The sequence below is a fragment of the Peromyscus californicus genome, unplaced genomic scaffold (assembly GCF_007827085.1).
Source record: "Peromyscus californicus insignis strain IS unplaced genomic scaffold, ASM782708v3 Scaffold_10__1_contigs__length_136768540, whole genome shotgun sequence".
Classification (NCBI taxonomy): domain Eukaryota; kingdom Metazoa; phylum Chordata; class Mammalia; order Rodentia; family Cricetidae; genus Peromyscus; species Peromyscus californicus.
This window is the reverse complement of record NW_026294391.1, coordinates 87,821,085-87,844,293: the sequence shown is the minus strand read 5'-3', so window position 1 is coordinate 87,844,293 and position 23,209 is coordinate 87,821,085. Positions and strand designations below refer to the sequence as shown.

The window sequence follows — 23,209 nt, the reverse complement described above, 5'->3', positions numbered from 1 at the left end:
GTTGATCTGAAGATATCCTTTCACTTAAGTTCTTGGAGAGAGACAGCTGATGAGGTTGAGCTTGTGCTTTCTCTTGAGGCATGATAGGCAAGCCTTGGCAGGGGTGTTAGGTGGACCCTATGGCGAGTAGGCAGTTATGGTGTACTTAGATCTTCTCTGGTCATTGGCTGGAAAGGTGAGGTCAGTTGAGAATTCTCTGCAAGAATGCTATCTATCAGGAACCATAATGACAGAATAGTTGATGGGCGGGGCTAGAGAACCTGGTGGGGGGAGGGGAACGGAGGGAAGAACGAAAAGGGTGTCAGAAGACCAGAGGGGAGGGGCGGGGAGGAGATGGGTGGGAAGGGGAGAGCCGGGAAGAACAAAGGGCTGATAAAACACTGAAGGAGAGGAGACATACTAACACCAAGGGACTACAGAGCAGGGACAACAGGTTGATTTAATCTCTCAGGGCCAGGAAATCCCATAAGGCACTCAGCCAGCATGGCCTTGAATCCTGAGGATCTCGGTAGTGGGTTCCGGCATAGCAAGGTGTCATCCTTCATCAACGAGCAAATGGCCAAGCATGACAAAGGCCCTGATTTCTACCTTGAAAACCTATCCCTGTCCTGGGAGGAAGTGGAAGATAAGCTCAAAGTCATCCTGGAGGATAGAGAGGTGCCTATTGAGGCTCGGGAAGCCTGTGCCTGGGGCACCCTGGCCTTGGCTGTACGTTTTGCTCACAGGCAAGGCTGTTTACAGGGGCACGGGGTGCAGTGGCTACAAGACTTGTCTGGTATGCAGAAGGTGTCTACACTCTCCTTGCCATCAGACCTGAGGCAGCTCACGCACCCACAACAAATGGAGCGGAGGGAGGTAGCTAGCCAGCTTCAACTGGCCCGGGCCAAACTGGCAGAGGTGCAGAGGGAGCGAGACCTGCTGAGACTGAAGATCATTCAGGCAGTAAGATTGTCACCTGGTCCTGCCTTATCCCTGCCCATCCCACCCTTATGTGAGTACCCTGTTCCCAGAACAGATCTCAACCCTATCCACTTCTCCCCAGGAGCTGAGGGCTCTTCCCAATGCAGTAAAACCGGCTGTGCCCATTCCTTCTGCTGTTGTCAGAAGAGCAGGGACAGGGATACAATGGTCAGCTGCAAAAGAAGACTTGGCAGAGTTGATGGCTGCTGCTACAGGAAGAAGAGAAGAGAAAGCAGAGATGACAGCAGCTGCCCTGGCAGAGACAATATCTGCCCCTGAAGAGGTCTCAAAGGAGCCCAATGGAAGTTTCCTAAAGCTTCTTGAAGTCATGAACTGGAAAAATTATCCCTTGAAAAGGCAGAGAGTAGGAGATCTCAAATCCAAGGAGACATCTATATGCCCTCTCTCCCAGTCCCTGAGTCTTAGATCCACATCCTCCTCTGAACCCATTACTGTCCAACTCCCTGCCTCATTCACATATTCATATGAAAGCCCCTTCCCAGCCATCCCTACCACATCCCAAATAACAAACCCAGACAGACCCCCTCAGATACATCCCTACTCTGTGACCTCTGAGATGAGTCAGCTGTCTGATACAGGGATCCACAGAGGAGACCATCAAGAACTGCAGAAAGACAAGAGATCTGCGGCATTCCGCAGGCCTGGGGATTGGGACTGCCCTTGGTGTAAAGCTGTGAATTTTTCAAGGAGGGAAAGCTGCTTCCACTGTGGGAAGGGAATCTGGCTGCAAAACCCTTAGTGAATTTGGAATGTGAAATAGAACAGAAACAAACCAATGGAAAATCATTTTTGGGGGGAGGTGGGTGGAAGGTACTGGGTAGAATTGGGGAAGGGGAATGGGGGGCAAGAAAATGAGATAAAACTTGGTGTGAAATACTGAGACAGTAGAAATGGTGTGGGGAGACAGAAATTTTGATTATATCTACTGTATTCTAGATCCCTAGCATTATTCACAACCCCAGAATAGCTTCTCTCTCTCTCTCTCTCTCTCTCTCTCTCTCTCTCTCTCTCTCTCTCTCTCTCTCTCTCTCTCTCTCTGTGTGTGTGTGTGTGTGTGTGTGTGTGTGTGTGTGTTTGGTATGTTGGTATGCATATGTGTATGCCCTCCCTAGTGTCTGGTAGACCTAGATAGCTAAATATACAAAATCCCTCCCTCCCTTTCCACACACCTAACCCTTAAGTGATAGAGCCAGAGGGATTGTTTGACCCAAACTGATTCTCAGAGTGGAGGTTCTGAAGAGAGGTAGATTCTGTAGTCAGGGTGGGACTGGGTAATGAACTGGTGGTGGATCACTGGAAGTTAGGGTCATAGCTAATGATTCTGGAGACCACAGCCCATCCATGGCCCTGGCGAAGGTAGCAAACAGAACTGGCTGCTTTCCAAACAGCTTTAGAGGAATACTAGAAACTCCAGGGAGATGACAAACAGAAAGAGACACAGAGGAGTTGATCAGCTGACTACAGAGAACTCAGCTACCTTTTATTTCTCTGCGGTTGTGTTACACAGGTTCCATTTTACCTGGTAAATTACTTGGTAGTTCCCTTCTCTTTAAGCTAAAAAGTAGGTTTCTGTTCTGAGCAACTAAATCATTCTCATATCAGGACATTTTTCTTTTATAGTTTGATTTTTCCTAAAAACAACAACAACAACAAGGTCTCATCTAGCCCAGACTGGTCTCAAATTTACTATGTAGCCAAGGATGACTGACTCTAGATCCTCCTGCCTCCATTTCCTAAGTGTTGAGATTATAGGTGTGTATTACCATGCCTGGCTCAGAAATGTAGTTTCAAAACAATGTACCATTAGATAACATAATGGAATTGGCAGGGGAATTGAAGAGGCAGCGAGCGAGCAGTGAGGATTCCCTTATCCCAAGTCTCCAGGAATGAACTGGGTGGGATGCCTATGTTCTGAGGGAATTCTATTACCAGAAACAGGTCAAGCCTCCGGTAGTTGTTCCCATGAATGAACTGGATAGGAGGCTCACGTTCTGAGAAAGAAATAATACAAGAAATAAAGCCATCAAATGAAGCTGGAGATGGGTTAACCTTGGGTTTATGCTTGACTCAAATTAACTTGGTAGAGATTTGCCACCCCTATGAGAATTCTGAAAGACTATGGAGGATGCCAGCACCAGGTGCAAACAAGGTTTTCTATGATTATGCAGCCCTTTAACAGGGAACTCTTTCCTAGTCCTCAGTGTGCAGAACCAGAGACAGCTCTGAACAGGAAAGTCATGCCACTGCTCCAAGGTGAGTCAGCAACTGATAGTACACAGAGGGTTTGATGGTCTGTATCGGCCAAAGCACAGTGCTAACTGGTGGGATTCTTCCTTCCAACTCAGCAGCGCGCTAAATGAAGGAGAATGTGGGTTTTAAAGGCTCTCTGGGTATATTCAGAAATGTAAAGTACAACAGATCCCTATCCCAGTGGGAGGTGACTCTGGAGGAAGGTGGGAGTTGGGGGAGTAAAGGGTGGGGAGGAGGTTGGTTTTCTCCTTCCTCTCTCACGCCTATAAGGTATGTTGAAATTAACTGTGTGTGTATTTTAATCCACAGGTGGGAGGAAGAGGAGAGACTGCATCTGGACCAGACTAAGTCCTTGGCTGCTCTCTAGGCACTACAGACCTAGAGAATGAGAAGCTGTTGTAGCCATGAAACACCTACAGGAGCATATAGGTGACTTTGGGTTGTCTGTTATTGGTGATGGGGCAGTCACTATCAGGATTAGGGGCCAGATCCCCATCCTGCGATTTTCCAAACACCTTTTGGGCTTTATCCTCCTGTAGTACAGGGTTTCCTAATCTCAATGTACCTGATACCTGGATTTGGATCATTCTTTGTTAAAGATTCTTGTGCATTTTAGGGTGTCCAAGTGGATCTCATAGGCTCTACTTATCTGAGTGACCCATTCCCTACTCCTTCAATTGTGACAACCAGAATTTCCTCTTGGATATAGCCACATGTCCACTAGAGGGCAAAATCAACCCGAGTTAGTAACCTATCAGGCAAGTACTTAAAGGAGTGAATGGGTGAAGAATCAAGGCAGGGTCACAGAGCCTGGAGCAGCCCAGCAATGTCCATTAAGCCTGGCATTGACTTTGAATATTCAAGCACACTCGGGGTGGAGGCAGAGTAGAAACAATACTGCTAGGTTAAGGAGTGTGGAACACTTCTGCAGGAACTCTAGGCTGTGAAGGGAAGTAGTGAACCAAGCTTGAGACATGGAACAAGGGAAAACACGAGCCACTCAGAAGGAGGTAGCAGAAGCAAGCTTGAAATGTAAGAAAATATTTGAAAGAATAAGATCCCCTAAAGTACTGAGGCATGGTTATTGGATTATTAAAATTTAAGATTCATATGACAAGGCCATTTGTTTGTTTTGTAAACAAAATCCCTCCAAAGTGCTGCTTAGATACATATACTTATGATTGCAGACTTGTTCTTTTAAAAGCTTTTGAAAGCCATTTTGCAAAGGGAGAGTGAGTCTAAGGGATGAGAGACAATGTAGTACAGGATCCTGCAGAACTGAGGAAGGCCAAGCAGATAGCTCTTCTTATATACGTCTGTTTTGTAAAAGTAGTAGAATTATTTTTCCCCTCTCCTCAAGAAGAAAAGAAAAACATGGATTTATTGACACAGGTAGATTTGGAAAGGTTGTTTCTTCCTTGGGGTTGGGGGGACAGAGGGAATGACTATGTGACTAAGTAACAGGAAATCAAGGGGGCTCTTGTGTTATGTGTTAGAATAAGCAAGGACTAGCCGGGCGGTGGTGGCACACACCTTTAATCCCAGCACTCGGGAGGCAGAGCCAGGTGGATCTCTATGAGCTTGCGGCTAGCCTGGGCTACCAAGTGAGTTCCAGGAAAGGAGCAAAGCTACACAGAGAAACCCTGTCTCAACAAAACAAAACAAACGAAAAAAGAATGAGCAAGGACAGATAAGGAGGGTTTCTGAAGGGTGACCTATTTCAGAGTATTTAGGAGTTGGGGTGAGGGGAAAGAATGGATTGTTTCAGATGGCTGACTGATCTGAGACACGGCCCAGCCAAAAGGAAACTCTGTTTTGAGGTAGCAGCAGAATTCTAGAACAGGGCTTGGTGATAGAGGTTAGGAAGGGTGTCAGGCTAAGAAGGACGTTCATAAGAAGGACACTAGACACAAGCCTCAATAGTGTTATAACTTTTTCTAGTAAAAATTTCTACTTCTTTGGAGATGGGTTTTATGTTTGGATGGATTGAGGAAAAATAAAAAAAAATTTCCTGAAATCATATATTGTATACCTTATTTATTTTACACTATAAAGTAGAAAGTATGGTATCACATGCCTGAGATCTTAGCATTTGGGAAGGTGAAGTGAGGTAATCCACACGACTCTGAAGATAGCCTAGGCTACACACTGAGTTCAAGCCCATGCTGGGCTATACAGAAAGACCTTGTCTCAACAAAATAAATTAAAAATACTAACAAAACAGAAAAAAATGACAACTAAAATTAATTCTGTGCTGTGGGATGGTCTGTATGTCAAGTGTGTTGCTGATTGGTCAATAAATAAATCACTGATTGGCCAGTGGCCAGGAAGTATAGGCAGGACAAGGAGGAGAATAAAGCTGGGAAGAGGAAGGCTGAGTCAGAGAGACACTGCCAGCTACCGCCATGACAAGCAGCATGTGAAGATACTGGTAAGCCACGAGCCACATGGCAAGGCATAGATTTATAGAAATGGATTAATTTAAGATATAAGAACAGTTAGCAAGAAGCCTGCCATGGCCATACAGTTTGTAAGCAATATAAGTCTCTGTGTTTACTTGGTTGGGTCTGAGTGGCTATGGGACTGGCGGGTGAGAGAGATTTGTCCTGACCATGGGCCCAGCAGGAAAATTCAAGCTACAATTCTGTCATTTGAGTACTTTCTATAAATATCACAGAGGTGGTAAGACTGGAAACTTAGTGATAAAGGTAGCTAAAAACAAAGAAGCCTTTAAATACAATACTGCTGGGCCAAAGAGATGGCTCAATGGATAAAGAGACTTGCTACCAAGCCTAAAAACCCAAGTTCTATCCTGTAATTCAAATGGTGGAAAATGCAACCAATTCCTGTAAATTGTCTTCTGACTCCATATGTGCACATATTTGAATGCACACAAAACACAAAATAAACAAATGCAAAACATTTTTAAAAATACATTGCTAAAAGTGAGGAAAAGAGAGGAGATTTCATGGGGCCTATATAATGCCTCCGTCTAGAACAGTTAATTTCCCATCTGTCTCAGGTCTACTGGATGTTCCTTTGGAAATAACAACAGTTTTCACAGAGTATGATTACAGAAATCCCCTTTGTTGACCACCAACTTACTTAAGAGTCATCTATACACTAAGAAGCCAAAATTACCTAGTGGTGACTCTAAATAATGGAAAAGAAAACCTTAAAGCATATTCCACTTAAAAACAACAGCACCTTTCCACTTTTGTTTTGCATCATGTGGGATAAATACCAAAAGTTGGACTAGCCAGGTGGTGTTGGCACATGCCTTTAATCCCAGCACTTACTTGGGAGGCAGAGGCAGGTGGATCTCTATGAGTTTGAGGTCATCCTGGTTTATAAAGCCAGTTCCAGGACAGCCAGGGAGTTACACAGAAAAACCCTGTCTCAAAAAAACAAAACAAAACAAGAAGTTGGACTAGGTATACACACAGAAACATTACTTACTATACAGAAATATCCCTAAATGCCTCTAAATACAAATCAGGTTTTTATGTGGTCTTTTTATTCTGCTATTTTTAAAAAGGAACTGGTTTAACCAGCATCATTCTTTATATCTTCTCCATATAAATATTTCCTTCATTCTGTTTGTATTGGCAAAAACAGGAGGAGGCTTGGAGAATACAAGAGAGGGAAGGGAATACAAGGAGATGATCAACAAGAAATATGCATGGAAATTTAAAATGAAACCTACTATTTTATATGGTAAGGTTTCTTTCAAGAATTTTTAAAAATTTATTCTTCTCTGCTACATTATATCCCAACCACAGTTTCCCCTCCTTCCACTTCTCCCAGGTCCCTCCACCTTACCTTTTCCCCAGATCTACTGCTCCTCCTTTTCCCTTCAGAAAAAAGCAGGCCTCCCAAGGATATCAACCAAATATAGCCTAACAAGTTCCAGTAAGACTAGGCACATCCCCTCATGTCAAGGCTGTACAAGGCAACACAGCAACTAGTAGAAGCAAAAGGGTTCCAAGAGCAGACAAGAGAGTCAGAGACAACCCCTACTCCTACTGCAAGTCCCACAAGAACACCAAGCAACACAACCATAACATACAGAAGTCCTATTTCAGACTCATATTGTCTCTGTGATTGTCACTTCAGTCTCTGAGTCCCTATGAGCACAGCTTAGTTGATTCTGTGCACCATGTTATATGGTAAGTTTTAGAAAGATTTTAAGTGGCTTGTCATGTAGCTCAATTAGTAGAGTGCAGTATGCAGGAGACCCTAGGTTTGAGTCTCAGTACTTCAGAAACTTTATGTGATATCCCACATCTGCATTCCCAGTACTAGGAAGGTCTTGAGAGCTGGATCAAAAGTTCACAAGGTTATTCTTAACTACAGAGCAAATTAGAAGCCAGTCTGGTATACAGCAAAAAAAATTAAGAAAAAAATCCTATTCATGTGAGTAACTTAAATACATCCAGACTTTAGTGATCTGAGAGTTTCAGCCTGTCAACAAATGACATTTATGGAAATTCCACTTTATGTGTATATACTGTGTGAAGAGGCTCTGGAATAAGCTTCAGATTCAGTTAAAAAAGGAGATATTTCCTTTCTGAGAGTAAGAAGAAAGTGAATACAAAGCATGAACAAAGTCCTTTCCTTAAGGAGAGTCACGGGAGGGGTTTCAAGACCAGATCAGGGTAATGACTCTAAAAACACAAACATTCATTTAATATCTCTTTACATACAAGTAAGCATATTGCCTTTCATGTGAAGACTGTTATCTGGCCTAGAATTGAGTATGCATAGTTCCATATTAGCCTTGGTTTTATTTTAATGCATTCAGCACTTCAGGGTGGACATGTACATCACCCTCTGACATTTTGTTGTTTCATAGTAATAGAGCTAGAACATACTCATCAAATAGCAACCATCTTATCTTGCCAAGGGGAATCATTATGCACTGTAGAGGGTGAGGTCAAATCTATGCAAGTTGGTCCCCATCATTCCCCAAGGAATACATGTTGGAATATATGCTCTGATTAACAATGCTGAAGTGAGCACATTGCTTTCTTTAATGAGCGTTGGGTCATGAAAGGGAATTTACCTCTTTTAAATACATATTTTTTACATGGAGCTGTCATCTATTATAAACATGCTCTATTGCCTAATTACAAATCAAGTTATCCTTGGGTGATAGACTGGTATCTCTCTTGACTCCATATTTCTTCATCTCCATCTTCAGTTTGAATGTACCACCTAACCATATTCTGCCTCATCATTGGCAAAACAACTTTATTTATCAATCAATGAGAGCAACACATATTCACAGCATACAGGAAGATATTCCACAACACTTCCCATTTTCTGTCTAATCAAAAAGGAAGGTTTTAACATAGTAAAAAGTACATATAACAAAACAGTTATCAAGAAAAAAATTATAGTTACAATATCTAGGCTATTTGTATTTGGTAAAATTAAGAAACATTCTATCATCTATCCCATATTTGTGAGTCTAAACTTTCGTATATAATTTACCTTTTACTATAACCAAAGAAAATTATAACTATCTAGTTTTCTACTCCATCAAAGACCCCAAAAGGATATAAGATCTCCTGAGTAAATAGGAAGTAGATTGTAAGCAACTTCCAAAATTTTAGAAATGACAGAGACATCTGGTTGCCTGGACAATCACTCAAAGTTCCTCTGCAATGTTGGGGCATCTATCTTCAGCCTATAGGTCTAGAGTTTCTGGCATATTTTTCAGTGAAGCAGGAAATTTGGAACACATAAATTAATAGAAATGGGTTAATTTAGGATGAAAGAGCTAGCTAGCAAGAAGCCTGAGCCATAGGCCATACAGTTTGTAATTAATGTGGGCCTCTGTGTGTTTATACGGGACTGAGCAGCTGCAGGACCAATGGGACATTGGAAAACTTCCATCTGTAGGAGGATATAGATATGATAAGACATGTCTGCTCTTAGCAGCACCAATCTACTTCAAAGAAAATGATGGGTATTGAAGAAAACTCTATATGCAGTTTACTTTGTTTGTGCCAAAACTTAGCTACTGAGCAAGAAAATGCCCTTGCCTTGATTGCTGGCAGTATGCTGTCCTAATGGGTCAAACAGGACACAAAAGAAAGTACTGCCGACCTTTGACAAGATAAGGAATACTGCTTGCAGCTAAAGGAAATTGTAATAGGACAGGCCCATAGGGTCAAGAAAATTGGCTCAAACCAGTTGCCAAGGCATGCACATAATGTACTTCCTTATGAGCCAACCTGGAGTCAGCCTGAGGGCCTAGCAATAGGCGCTGTCAAAGTTCCAGATTGTGCCCAGTCAATGAGGGACAACCATGTAATGCCACCAGATTGGGAAACAGCTTGGGTGCTGGGAGGAGGGTATATAAGGCCTTCTCCATTATCAAATAAATGAGACTGTGGTTTGTCTTAAAAAAAAAAGTCAAGTTATATATTAGTTATTTTAGCATTTTTTCTAAGAATCAGTCAATTTCTTAAAATAACGAGCTCCAACTCTCTGTATGAAGCTTCTATTAAATAAAGGTTAATTATTGTGTTTTTACATTTAAAATAAAGACCTTGAAAAGCCCATGTCCTAGACAAACTTGTTTTCCCCTGCACATGTCCATGCTTCACTATCTTCTTGCCCTTGAGCACTGTTACACTTACCTGTGAAAACCTTGACTATCATTATCTGTTTTAACCACTATGAATCATCTAAGATACCATAACTCTGTAAGTCAATGACTATCTTTTCATTTCTCTAGTAGTCTACTTGATATAGCAAATCAGTTATTGGATGTTTATCATAAAAATGAGAGTAATAGCTGAAAAGAAATGAGACATTGCAAGGAAAAATAGGAATTTGAACAAATTACACTGGAAAGGGATACTTATAAGTAATACATATATCAACCTGGAGAGATGATTGAGCAGTTGAAAGTGCTTGCTACTATTCCTGAGGACCTGAGTGTGACTTTCAGCATCCATGTCTGGGAGATCACAATGGTTCCAAGGGTTCTCACACTCTCTTCCAGTTGTTGTGAGCAACCCCACACACATGTGCATATACACTTACACAGCAGGCACACTCAAACTCACAAGTAAACAAAACATTTAAAATAAGTAATGAGTAATACAAATAATGTATAGTATTTTTAATAAAAAATTAAAAATAAATAAATAATAAATAATATCACACACAAACATATATATGAGGTGGAGAGGAAAGAAGAAGTCAAAAAGAGGAGAAACTTACAAATAATGCATTTTAGAAAGTCTTAGTTCCAAATCAGATTGAGGAGTGATGAGAGAAGTTTAGAGCAGCTACAGAATGAAAGACACATTGGGAATTATGATAAAGTTAAAAAACAAAAAGAATAAAACAAACCACTTTTTGTTGTTAGTAGCTTGATGTTTTAGGCAAACAGGAAATACTTAAATATGCAAACATTTAAATGTTTTTAGTTGCTGGACTAGGTTTCCTGAGACTTACTTCCTTGTCTAATCACGTAAGAACCTGTCTTCTGAATTATTCTTGCTTGATTATAATTTTTAGGCATGTCCCATTTATTTTAATCTATTAGAAATTAGAAACCTTGTCATTTCCTTTTGCTCACTTTAGTACCTTTTACATAGAAGACACATTAAAAATAGTTGCTTCTTATGTAATTGATGCCTAACAGCTAAAATAGTCTTGACTGAAAACATACCTTTTATTAAAAATAAACACCTGCAGTTAGAAATGAGCGAGTTATCATATATGAGTTATAAAACAGTTCAACTTTGAGGTGAACAAAGAGAAGTAGTTTCATGCAATGAGTTCTTAGACAAACCTAAACTATATACTTGTGACCTATGTTTATATTCATTCCACCACCATGCAATATGCTAATGAATATGTTTCTTGAATTGATTGTGTATCTTATACCTTGGATATTCGGGGGTTAGAGTAAATGGTCAAAAATAAAGCACATGCCTTTAATTCCAATACTTCAGAAGCAAGAGCAGGTGGATCTCTGTTAGTTCAAGGCCAGCCTGGTCTACATAGTGAGTTCCAAGCCAGCCAGCACTACAAAGTGAGACTTGAGAGAGAGAGAGAGAGAGAGAGAGAGAGAGAGAGAGAGAGAGAGAGGCAGGCAGGGGGGAATGAGGGTAGTCATTTAAGGATATACCTCCTACAAATATCCTCAATCTCTCTCTTTGGTGAAAAGCAATTTTAAAGCACTTTTGTATAAAGTTTAGAAACTGCAAAATGACCACAGTTTTCCTGACTTTATAAAAAAAGAACGGATTCTTTTTGGACTTGATCCTTACTTTTCATGAACTTATTATCTCTATTCTACTGCCCTCTGTTGTTCATTTTTAATCAGTGAGATTCTGCATTCATCTCCAGACCATACTGTGCACCAAGGGAACTGCAAACAGGACCACGGAGCCTTATGCAGGCAGAAATTAACATAAGTAATTGAACCTCATTTGTTGTGATACAGAAAGATAGGTTCCTACAAAGAATGGGTAATAAATGAGAAGAGAGTAGAGCAAACTGATTTGTTCATGAGCTCTGGAATCTGAAACATCTGCCCAAGTTCCAGTTGCCCAAGTCCCTTGGAAGGTCTCTTTAATCTTTATAAGTGCCTGATTATTTGGGGTATATGCCTCAAATAGGTATAGCTGGATCATAGAAAATGTGTATTTTTTTTTGTTTTGTTTTTTTTTGTTTTTGTTTTTTAAATTTATTTTAATTTATTTTGCAATACAATTCAGTTCTACATATCGGTCACGGATTCCCTTGTTCTCCCCCCTCCCGTCCCCCTCACCTTCCCCCCAACGCCCCCCCCCCCCATTCCCATCTCCTCCAGGGCAAAGCCTTCCCCACAGACTGAGGTCAACCTGGTAGACTCAGTCCAGGTAGGTCTAGTCCCCTCCTCCCAGGCCAAGCCAAACAATCCTGCATAGGCCCCAGGTTTCAAACAGCCAACTCATGCAATGAGCACAAGATCTGGTCCCACTGCCTGGATGCCTCCCAAACAGATCAAGCCAATCAACTGTCTCACCCATTCAGAGGGCCTGATCCAGTGGGGACCCCTCAGCCATTGGTTCATAGTTCATGTGTTTCCATTCATTTGGCTATTTGTCCCTGTGCTTTATCCAACCTTGGTCTCAACAATTCTCGCTCATATAAACCCTCCTCATTCTCGTTGATTGGACTCCCAGAGATCCACCCAGGGCCTAGTCATGGATCTCTGCATCCAGATCCCTCAGTAGTTGGATGAGGTTTCTAGCACAACAATTAGGGTGTTTGGCCATCCCATCACCAGAGTAGGTCAGTTTGGGCTGTCTCTCGACCATTGCCGGCAGTCTGTTGTGTGGGTATCTTTGTGGATTTCTGTGGGCCTCTCTAGCACTTTGCTTCTTCCTGTTCTCATGTGGTCTTCATTTACCATGGTCTCCTATTCCTTGTTCTCCCTCTCTGTTGTTGATCCAGCTGGGATCTCCCGCTCCCCCAAGCTCTCTTTCCCTCGACCCTCGCCTTTCATTACCCCCACTCATGTCCAGGCTGTTCATGTAGATCTCATTCCATTTCTCTGTCATTGGGCGATCCCTGTGTCTTTCTTGGGGTCCTGTTTTCCGGGTAGCCTCCCTGGTGATGTGAGTAGCAGACAATTCATCCTTGTTTCATGTCTAGTATCCTGCTATGAGTGAGTACATACCATGTTTGTCTTTCTGAGTCTAGGTTACCTCACTCAGGATGATTTTTTCTAGATCCATCCATTTGTCTGCAAACCTCATGATGCCATTGTTTTTTTCTGCTGAGTAGTATTCCATTGTGTATATGTACCACATTTTGTTTATCCATTCTTCAGTTGAAGGGCATCTGGGTTGTTTCCATGTTCTGGCTATTACAAACAATGCTGATATGAACATAACTGAACAAGTGCTCTTATGGTGTGGTTGAGCATTTCTTGGGTATATGCCCAAGAGTGGTATAGCTGGATCTTGGGGGAGATTGATTCCCAATTTTCTAAGAAAGCGCCATATTGATTTCCAAAGTGGTTGTACAAGCTTGCATTCCCACCAGCAGTGGAGGAGAGTTCCCCTAGCTCCACATCCTCTCCAGCATAAGGTGTCTTCAGTGTTTTTGAACTTAGCCATTCTGACAGGCGTAAGGTGGTATCTCAGAGTTGTTTTGATTTGCATTTCCCTGATGATTAGGGATGATGAGCAATTCCTTAAATGTCTTTCGGCCATTTGAGTTTCCTCTGTTGAGAATTCTCTGTTTAGTTCTATAGCCCATTTCTTAATTGGACTGTTGGGCATTTTGATGTCTAATTTCTTGAGTTCCTTATATATTCTGGATATCAGTCCTCTGTCAGATGTGGGGTTGGTGAAGATCTTTTCCCATTCTGTAGGCTGTCGCTTTGCCTTGTTGACCGTATCCTTTGCTCTACAAAAGCTTCTCAGTTTCAAAAGGTCCCATTGATTGATTGTTTCTCTCAGAGTCTGTGCTACTGGTGTTCTATTTAGGAAGTAGTCTCCAATGCCAATGCGTTCAAGACTACTTCCTACTTTCTCTTCTAGCAGGTTCAGAGTAGCTGGATTTATGTTGAGGTCCTTGATCCACTTGGACTTAAGTTTTGTGCACGGTGATAGATATGGATCTATTTGCAGCCTTCTACATGTTGATATCCAGTTTTGCCAGCACCATTTGTTGAAGATGCTTTCTTTTTTCCATTGTGCACTTTTGGCTTCTTTGTCAAAAATTATATGTTCATAGGTGTGCGGATTAATGTCAGGGTCTTCAATTCGATTCCATTGGTCCACATGTCGGTTTCTATGCCAGTACCAAGCTGTTTTTATTACTGTAGCTCTATAGTAGAGCTTGAAGTCAGGGATCGTGATGCCTCCAGAAGTTGTGTTATTGTACAGGATTCCTTTGGCTATCCTGGGTTTTTTGTTTTTCCATATGAAGTTGAGTATTATTCTTTCCAGGTCTGTGAAGAATTGTGTTGGTATTTTGATGGGGATTGCATTGAATCTGTAGATTGCTTTTGGTAAGATTGCCATTTTTACTATGTTAGTCCTGCCTATCCATGAGCATGGGAGATCTTTCCATTTTCTGACATCTTCAATTTCTTTTTTCAGGGACTTAAAGTTCTTGTCATATAGGTCCTTCACTTGCTTGGTTAGTGTTACCCCAAGGTATTTTATATCACTTGTGGCTATAGTAAAGGGTGATGTATCTCTGATTTCCTTCTCCACTTCTTTGTCCATTGTATATAGGAGGGCTACTGATTTTTTTGAGTTGATCTTGTATCCTGCTATGTTGCTGAAGGTGTTTATAAGCTGTATCAGTTCCTTGGTGGAATCTTTGGGGTCGCTCAAGTATACTATCATGTCATCTGCAAATAGGGAAAGCTTGACTTCTTCCTTTCCAATTTGTATCCCCTTAATCTCCTTATGTTGTCTTATTGCTCTGGCTAGAACTTCAAGTACTATATTGAATAAGTATGGGGAGAGTGGACAGCCTTTCCTCGTTCCTGATTTTAGTGGAATTGCTTTGAGTTTCTCTCCATTTAATTTGATGTTGGCTGTTGGCTTGCTGTAAATTGCCTTTATTATGTTTAGGTATGTTCCCTGTATTCCTGATCGCTCTAATACCTTTATCATGAAGGGGTGTTGGATTTTGTCAAATGCCTTTTCTGCATCCAGTGAGATGATCATATGGTTTTTTTCTTTGAGTTTGTTTATATGGTGTATTACATTGACGGACTTTCGTATGCTGAACCACCCTTGCATCCCTGGAATGAATCCTACTTGATCATGGTGGATAATTGTTTTGATGTGTTCTTGGAGTCTGTTTGCCAGTATTTTATTGAGTATTTTTGCATCAATGTTCATGAGGGAGATCGGTCTGTAGTTCTCTTTCTTTGTTGTATCCTTGTTTGGTTTAGGAATTAGGGTAATTGTAGCCTCGTAGAAGGAGTTTGGTAATGTTCCTTCTGTTTCTATTGTGTGGAACAATTTAGAGAGTATTGGTATTAACTCTTCTTTGAAGATCTGGTAGAATTCTGCGCTGAAACCATCTGGTCCTGGGCTTTTTTTGGTTGGGAGACTTTTAATGACTGTTTCTATTTCGTTAGGGGTTATTGGACTATTTAAATAGTTTATCTGGTCTTGATTTAACTTAGGTATGTGGTACCTATCCAGAAAGTTATCCATTTCTTTTAGGTTTTCCAGTTTTGTCGAATAGAGGTTTTTGAAGTATGACCTGATGATTCTCTGGATTTCCTCAATGTCTGTTGTTATGTCCCCCTTTTCATTTCTGATTTTGTTGATTTGGATGCTCTCTCTCTGTCTTTTGGTTAGTTTGGATAAGGGCTTGTCTATCTTGTTGATTTTCTCAAAGAACCAACTCTTTGTTTCATTAATTTTTTGTATTGTTCTCTTTGTTTCTATTTTATTGATTTCAGCTCTCACTTTGATAATTTCCTGGCGTCTATTTTTCCTGGGAGACTGTGCTTCTTCTTGTTCTAGAGCTTTCAGGTATGCTGTTAAGTCTCTGGTGTGAGATTTCTCCAACTTATTTATGTGGGCATTTAGTGCTATGAATTTCCCTCTTAGTACTGCTTTCATAGTGTCCCATAAATTTGGATATGTGGTGTCTTCATTTTCATTGATCTCTAGGAAGTCTTTAATTTCTTTCTTTATTTCTTCCTTAACCCATTGGTGATTCAGTTGGGTATTATTCAGTTTCTATGAGATTGCAGGTTTTCTGTAGTTTTTGTTGTTGTTGAAATCCAACTTTAGACCATGGTGGTCTGATAGAACACAGGAGGTTATTCCAATTCTTTTGTATCTGTTTAGATTTGTTTTGTGGCCAAGTATGTGATCAATTTTAGAGAAGGTTCCATGGGGTGCTGAGAAGAAGGTATATTCTTTTTTGTTAGGATGGAATGTTCTGTAGATATCGATTAAGTCCATTTGAGTCATGACATCAGTTAAGTCCTTTATTTCTCTGTTAAGTTTCAATTTGGGAGATCTGTCCAGTGGTGAAAGTGGGGTGTTGAGGTCTCCCACTATTAATGTGTGGGGTTTTATATGTGATTTAAGCTTTAGTAATGTTTCTTTTACATATGTGGGTGCCCTTGTGTTTGGGGCATAAATATTCAGAATTGAGACTTCATCTTGGTGGATCTTTCCTGTGATGAGTATGTAATGCCCTTCTTGATCTCTTTTGATTGATTTTAGTTTGAAGTCTATTTTGCTGGATATCAGGATGGCTACACCCGCTTGTTTCTTAAGACCGTTTGATTGGAAAGTCTTTTCCCAGCCTTTTATTTTTAGGTAGTGTCTATCTTCGAATTTGAGATGTGTTTCTTGTATGCAGCAGAAAGATGGGTCCTGCTTTCGTATCCATTCTGTAAGCCTATGTCTTTTTATAGGTGAATTAAGTCCATTGATATTGAGGGAAATTAATGACCAGTGATTGTTCATTCCTGTTATTTTTTGGTGGTGATGTGTGGGTACTTCTATACGTTGGGGTTTACTGCTGTGGCTTTATCTGTTGCCTGTGTTTTCGAGGGTGTATCTGACTTCCTTAGGTTGGAATTTTCCTTCTAGTGCTTTCTGTAGGGCTGGGTTTGTGGATAAGTATTGTTTAAATCTGGCTTTGTCATGGAATGTCTTGTTCACTCCATCTATGGTGATTGAAAGTTTTGCTGGGTATATTAGTCTAGGCTGACATCCATGGTCTCTTAGTGTCTGCATTACATCTGTCCAGGTTCTTCTGGCTTTCAAAGTCTCCATTGAGAAATCAGGTGTTATTCTGATGGGTTTGCCTTTATATGTCACTTGGCCTTTTTCCTTTGCTGCTCTTAATATTCTTTCTTTATTCTGTACGTTTAGTTGTTTAACTATTATGTGGCGAGGGGACTTTTTTTGGGGGTCTAGTCTGTTTGGTGTTCTATAAGCTTCTTGTATCTTCATAGGCATTTCCTTCTTTAAGTTGGGAAAGTTTTCTTCTATGATCTTGTTGAATATATTTTCTGTGCCCTTGAGTTGGTATTCTTCTCCTTCTTCGACCCCTATTATTCTTAGGTTTGGTCTTTTCATGGTGTCCCAAATTTCTTGGACATTTTGGTTCATGACTTTGTTGGCTTTAGTGTTTTCTTTGACTGATGAATGTATTTCTTCTACTGTATCTTCAACGCTAGAGATCCTCTCTTCCATCTCTTGCATTCTGTTGATTATACTTGCATCTTAAGTTCCCAATCGTTTTCTCAGATTTTCTATTTCCAGCATTCCCTCTGTTTGTGTCTTCTTCATTTTTTCTATTTCCCTTTTCAGGTCTTGGACTGTTTCCTTCATTTGTTTCATTGATTTTTCTTGATTTTCTCTCAGAATTTTATTGTTTTCTTCCAGGACTTTATTGATTTCTTCTAATTTGTTTGCCCTTTCCTCTAGTTGTTTACAGCGTTCTTCACATTTTTTTGTCTTTTCCTCTACACAAGCCTCTAGCTTCTTCATGATGTCATTCATAAGGCTGTTTTCTTCTGCTTCTTCCAATTTCTGATGTTCAGGTCTAGGTGTTGGAGGAGGGCTAGGGCCTGGTGATGCTGTATTGCTGTTCATTTTGTTGTATATGTTTCTGCCTTGACGTCTGCCCATCTCCTTGTGCTTCGTTACTGGCCTTATCCGCACACTTGGTTCAGCCAGACCAGTGTTCCAAAAGGGAAGTCCGGAGCAAGATGGGAGCTGGGGGCCGGCCTCTAAGTCTCAGGAAGAGGCTTGGGGCTCAGGCGGATGGGCGTGGGGACAGGGCGTGGAGACTGCAGGGCCTGCCAGGGGTCTTGGAGAAGGGGATCCTTCCCGGTGGGGCTAGCAGGGAACCTGCCCGGTGGCCAGAACCTGGGGCCAAGTTGGGTAGGTCTTCCCTGGAGTGGCTGGTGCCCAGGGATGGGGTCTGGGGCAAGGAAGGGTACTCACCAGTTTTCCAAAAGGGAAGTCCGGAGCAAGATCCAAAATGTGTATTTTTAAAAAGGGGCTTTCATGCTGATTTCCAAGTGGCTGAAATAATTTATATCCACACCAGCAATGACTAAGGGCTCGCTTCCTGTCTCTGACCCTATCTTCATTAGCATTTGTTATTGTTTATTGTCTTGATGATAGTCACCTAGGCTAGGGTGAGGAGGAACTTCAATATAGTTTTGATTTATATTTCTCTGATGGCTAAGTATGGAATACTTTTTTTTTCAAATACTTATTTGCCATTGGCACTGACTTACAAGATAATTTGAATTTTTAATTTAATTTTTGCAATTCTTTATGCATTTTCCATATTAATCATCTGTCAGGTAAGTATTTAACAAAGGTATCATTCTAGGGGCTTTCTATCTATTCTTTTGAATGTGTTTCTCAGTAAACAAAAGCTTTTTTTATTTCATGAAGCCCCATTTGTCAACAGTTGCTCTTACTCCTTAAGCTGTTAGAATCCCATTCAGACAGTGCTTGTCAATAGAATACCCAGATCTTGAAGCATTATCTATAAGATTTCCACTAGCTTCAAATATGTAGATTTTACATTACAGTGTTTGATTCATTTTGACCTGATTTTTACATAGGGTAGAGATAAGACTCTGATATTTTTATACATATAAATATCTAGGTTTCCAAGTATCTATTGTTAAAGAGGATTTTCCTCCACTGTATTCTACAGCTTTATCAAGAGTCAGATGATTGTATCTGCTTGGTCTTATTTCTGAATATTCTGTTTTATTTGCTTCATCTATGTGTCTGTTTTGTGCCAGTAGCATGCTAGTTTTGTTTCTATGAGTCTGTGTATAGTTTGAAGTCAGATATTGTAATGTCTACAACACTGCTCTTTTTGCTTAGGTGTCTTCTACTGTTTTGGGTCTTCTGTGTTTCCATATGAGTTTTGGATTATTTTAAACATTCCTGTGAGGAATGTTATCTAAATTTTAATAGAAATTGTACTGAATTTGTATAGCATTTTTAGTAATGTGGTAATTTTTAATAGTATTTATTCTGCTGATCCAATAACATCTTTCTATCTATTAGTATTTTCAACAACTTCTTTTTTGGGGCTTTATAGTTTTCATTGCAGAAGTTTTTGACAAAACTCTACTAGGCACTGAGTCTAGTATCCTGTTTTCTGAGGCTGTCAATCTTCCTTTCACCTTACATCTAATCCTCTGCCATGCACATGCTCTGTACTCCAAACTGTGTCCTTTGTACACTGTATTTTCTTTTCATTTTTATCATTCTGTGTGTTCACTACCACAACCTCAGTACCTTTTCACTATCTTCCACCTCAAAAGATGGCTGCTCTCTAGCTGCTCCTGGTTTGTTCCCCAGAGATCTCAGCAATCAGTGTGTGTGAACAGTCTTCTTTCTATCTTTCTTGAATATAAGAAGCCTGTTTCCAAAGAATAAAAAAGCAAGCACATGAACAAACAAAAAGAAGCCTGTCTCCACTCCATGAACTTTCTATTTATTTTTTGTTGACTGTAACACTCTACCTCCAACAAGTTCAAAAGACTGACTCCTTCCATTCCTTCAGATTTCATCTTAAGCATCACTTTCTCTGAGAAGCTGCCCTGGCCACCTAAATGAAAGCAGTCGCCAATGTGCTTCTGTAGCATGATCTTTTTTAGGCTCACCATCAAAATTACCCATTGCATTTGAGGGGAGTATTTTTTTTTATAATCTCTGTGTTTCCAATAATTTAAAATGAAAGCTCCATAAGAAGAGGCACTTACATCAATGTTGTGAAATATAAATACTCAATATCTAACATGCATGTTGAAAATGTCTGTTGAATAAACAAGTCTTTGTTTTCCATCTGAGAAAAGCAAGACACAGCAATTAGTATTTGTCAGTCCATAGGATAATATTGGAATCATAATCTACAGTTCATAGTTTAGAAGCTGTGAGTCTACTGCTTTAACCTGAAAATGTTCATGGCCACAAAGAATATAAGTAGTCACCCCAGGATACAAACTCAAGCAACTTAACTACAGAGACTCAAACTACAGAATCAAGGTAATAATGCTGGTAGCAGAAAATAAAACATCACAGTGCTAGAACTACATATGAGTGCTAGCTGGCCCATACCTTTCTCAGAAACTCACTATTTTTTCCCTTAGTTAATGGATATGTTTGTGGAAATTACCCTCCATGCCTGAGACTAGACTTATATGACATTTTCAGTTTTCTTCACTGTTGGGAAGGAAGTTTGAGAAGAAACACAGATCTATAGCAGTAGAAATTTCTTTGCAAAATACTATTTTAATATACTATGCTTAGCAGTAAAGACTATGTTGCCCAAAGTACCTTGCCTAGAGATTCCAGTAGCTACTGTAGCAAATAAACAGAGGTTGATTCCTGAATGCATGCACTGAGGCAACATTTGATTTTATTAGTAAGTGTTCAAATATATTCTGGAGAACATGAAAAATTTTTCCTAATCTATTATTCTGCCATGAGAATGTTCCTTCTTCTGCTCCAGTTTATTTCATATAAAAATCTCCATCTCTCCTCTAAGATTATGCCATCACTGTTTAGGTTACTGTTGGTATTAGAACCTACTCTGTGTTTGCAATGCGAACTTATTTGCAAACACTAATATATGTTATTTGGAGAGTGTAGGCCTCTCAAGAACTTAGAAAGTGGAAAATTTTGGTCAAATACTCAGATTCCATGATCTCTTTTTAAAGGTCAGAAAACATGGAAATACTGACCTATCTAACATTAAGAGGTTAGGAAAAATAAGAAGTGCCAAGAAAAGAACTTAAGGAAGAGTGACAAAAGTTACTAAGGAGAAGACTATTCCATGTGATATCTAAAGTTAGGTAAAGAATGCTGTCAAAAAGAAATGGAAGATCAGGTATGCCAAATACACTGACAGATCAAGCAGAGGACTTAAAAGTGACTTGGTCATTGCGGTTAGTGTTGTTGAGGTCACTGGAGACTTCGATGAGAGCAGTTTTGGTAAGTGGTGAATCTTTAAAAAGTATGGGTACATACAACTCACAATCTTATATGTTTTATGAAGGTATAATTTATTATATAAAGAATTACACACATTTAAGTATGCAGTCTGTTGGTTTGGATATCTGCAAACATCTGTGATACTATTGCTCTTTGAAGTAGTTTTGTTCTTCAAGTGACCAAGAAATTGGGAACTATGGCAGGCAATGGAGTTGCAAAGATTTTTTTTTTAACGGTATGAACTTTTAATGGTATGAATATTGATTAGTGTGTTTATAGTGTGTGTGTGTGTGTGTGTGTGTGTGTGTGTGTGTGTGTGTGTGTGTGTAAAATTCCATGATACAGGAAAATACAAGAAAACCAGTCAGATGATATATGTGAGTAGACAATCAGGGAGAAGACTTAAAAGACAAATGAAGTAAAGAGCCTTAGTAATCTATCTATGCTAATAGGTTATACGGAGATTAGGTAGATACAGAAGCCAGTAGACAGGTAGATAGAGCTGAAGTTCTTTCCTAACTGATACATTTTCTTCAGTGAGATGGGACACAATGCAGAAGGCAAGAAAATATAAACTAGTCATTTAAGCAGATGGAAGACTGAACGAAGAATACATAGTAAGACCACTGAGAAGCATTAAGGATCCATTTGAAGTCCATGATAATTTACTTAAATTAAAATCAGTAAATGTTATCATACTTCCCTTCAGTCAAGATCAGCAGCAAGAAAAGAGGCACAGTATAGATGAATGTGTAGGCTTAAACAGGGCTGTAATTTTCACAAGCAAATAAGATGAAGGGATAAAGGGTGAAGAGAATGAAGGTGGTATAAATGGAAATGATTATAGCAATTGATCACTATATTTAAGTATTCTGTGTGGGAAAAGAGAGACAGTGTAAACATGTGAGATAGTTAGCTCAGTGTCTTGGTGGCATCAATAGACTATTGGTAATGGGGTATAGAAAAGTAGGGTATGGTAGCAAGAAAGGAGAATGCATAAAATGAGATAATGATGCGGTTTATTACTTTCTATTTTTATACTTTATATTTCAGTTGGTCTGCCATGCTTATTATGTTACTTTTTTGTTCCTAAGATGATTTTCAGTTTTCAGTGCACAGAATAGGCTAAAACCTTAATCCTTACAAAATAACTATAGAACAGAAAATCTGTAAAGATTGTGTTATGATACAAGGCATGAAACTAAAAAAGTACATACATACACCAGTCTTAGTCAGCTTACCAATGGCAATGTGGAATCAACTCTCATTCATAGTTATAAAATATAATCCATTAATTTTTATAAAACAAAAGTCCTGATAACTCACTAAAAAATAAACATATACTTCTGTTCAATAAACAAACTGAATAGAGCTGAATTTCATTAGTATATACAATAGAGTGGTTATATTTCTGAGTTATATAGCTAAGGTATAATAGTCTGGTAATATTTCCTAAGCTGCAGCATATCTAATTTGCTGTTAATGGGGGGGAAACAAAGTACAATTGTCATGTATTTGCTATTTTAAGTTATATATAATTTGTATAAACAAGCACATTATCAAACTTTGAATGTTGAAAAATAATTTTGTCAGTTAGATATATAATCATTTACACATAATTAGTATCAAAAATAATTAAAGCAAGGGCTCCTAAATGTAACATAAAATAGGCCCAAAATAGCTAATTTTATTTCCTTTCATCCTACACAGACCAAATAAGATATTGCTACTGTCTCAAGACCCTGCTGTACAATCTTGAACTTTTCTGGGGGTCAATTAATTCTGTAAGATTCAAGCTTTCATTTTTCCAACAAGAAACTATCTGCTCTCCTGGAAATTGCTACCCAGGCAACTGACTTGTTGACACTTAACTTTTCAAGGATCAATAGTTAGGCTGGAATTGAATTATGAGAAATGTTCGATGTCCTTGAAAATCTCTTGGTAACCGTGGTAGAGAGGAAGGAATGAGGGTAGAAGGTGATAAA

At 39.7% G+C, this 23,209-nt stretch overlaps 2 protein-coding genes across 2 annotated transcripts in view; one reads left to right on the top strand and one right to left on the bottom strand.

Moving 5' to 3' along the window:
* The window catches only part of Il1rapl2 (interleukin 1 receptor accessory protein like 2), a 1,222,115-nt gene that overhangs the window by 558,134 nt on the left and 640,772 nt on the right, over window positions 1-23,209 (bottom strand). The window lies entirely within an intron of this gene.
* Window positions 484-1,720, top strand: Tex13a (testis expressed 13A). Its single transcript, XM_052736539.1, has 2 exons — window positions 484-942; window positions 1,043-1,720. The coding sequence occupies exons 1-2, from the start codon at window positions 484-486 to the stop codon at window positions 1,718-1,720; spliced, it is 1,137 nt and encodes a 378-aa protein (XP_052592499.1).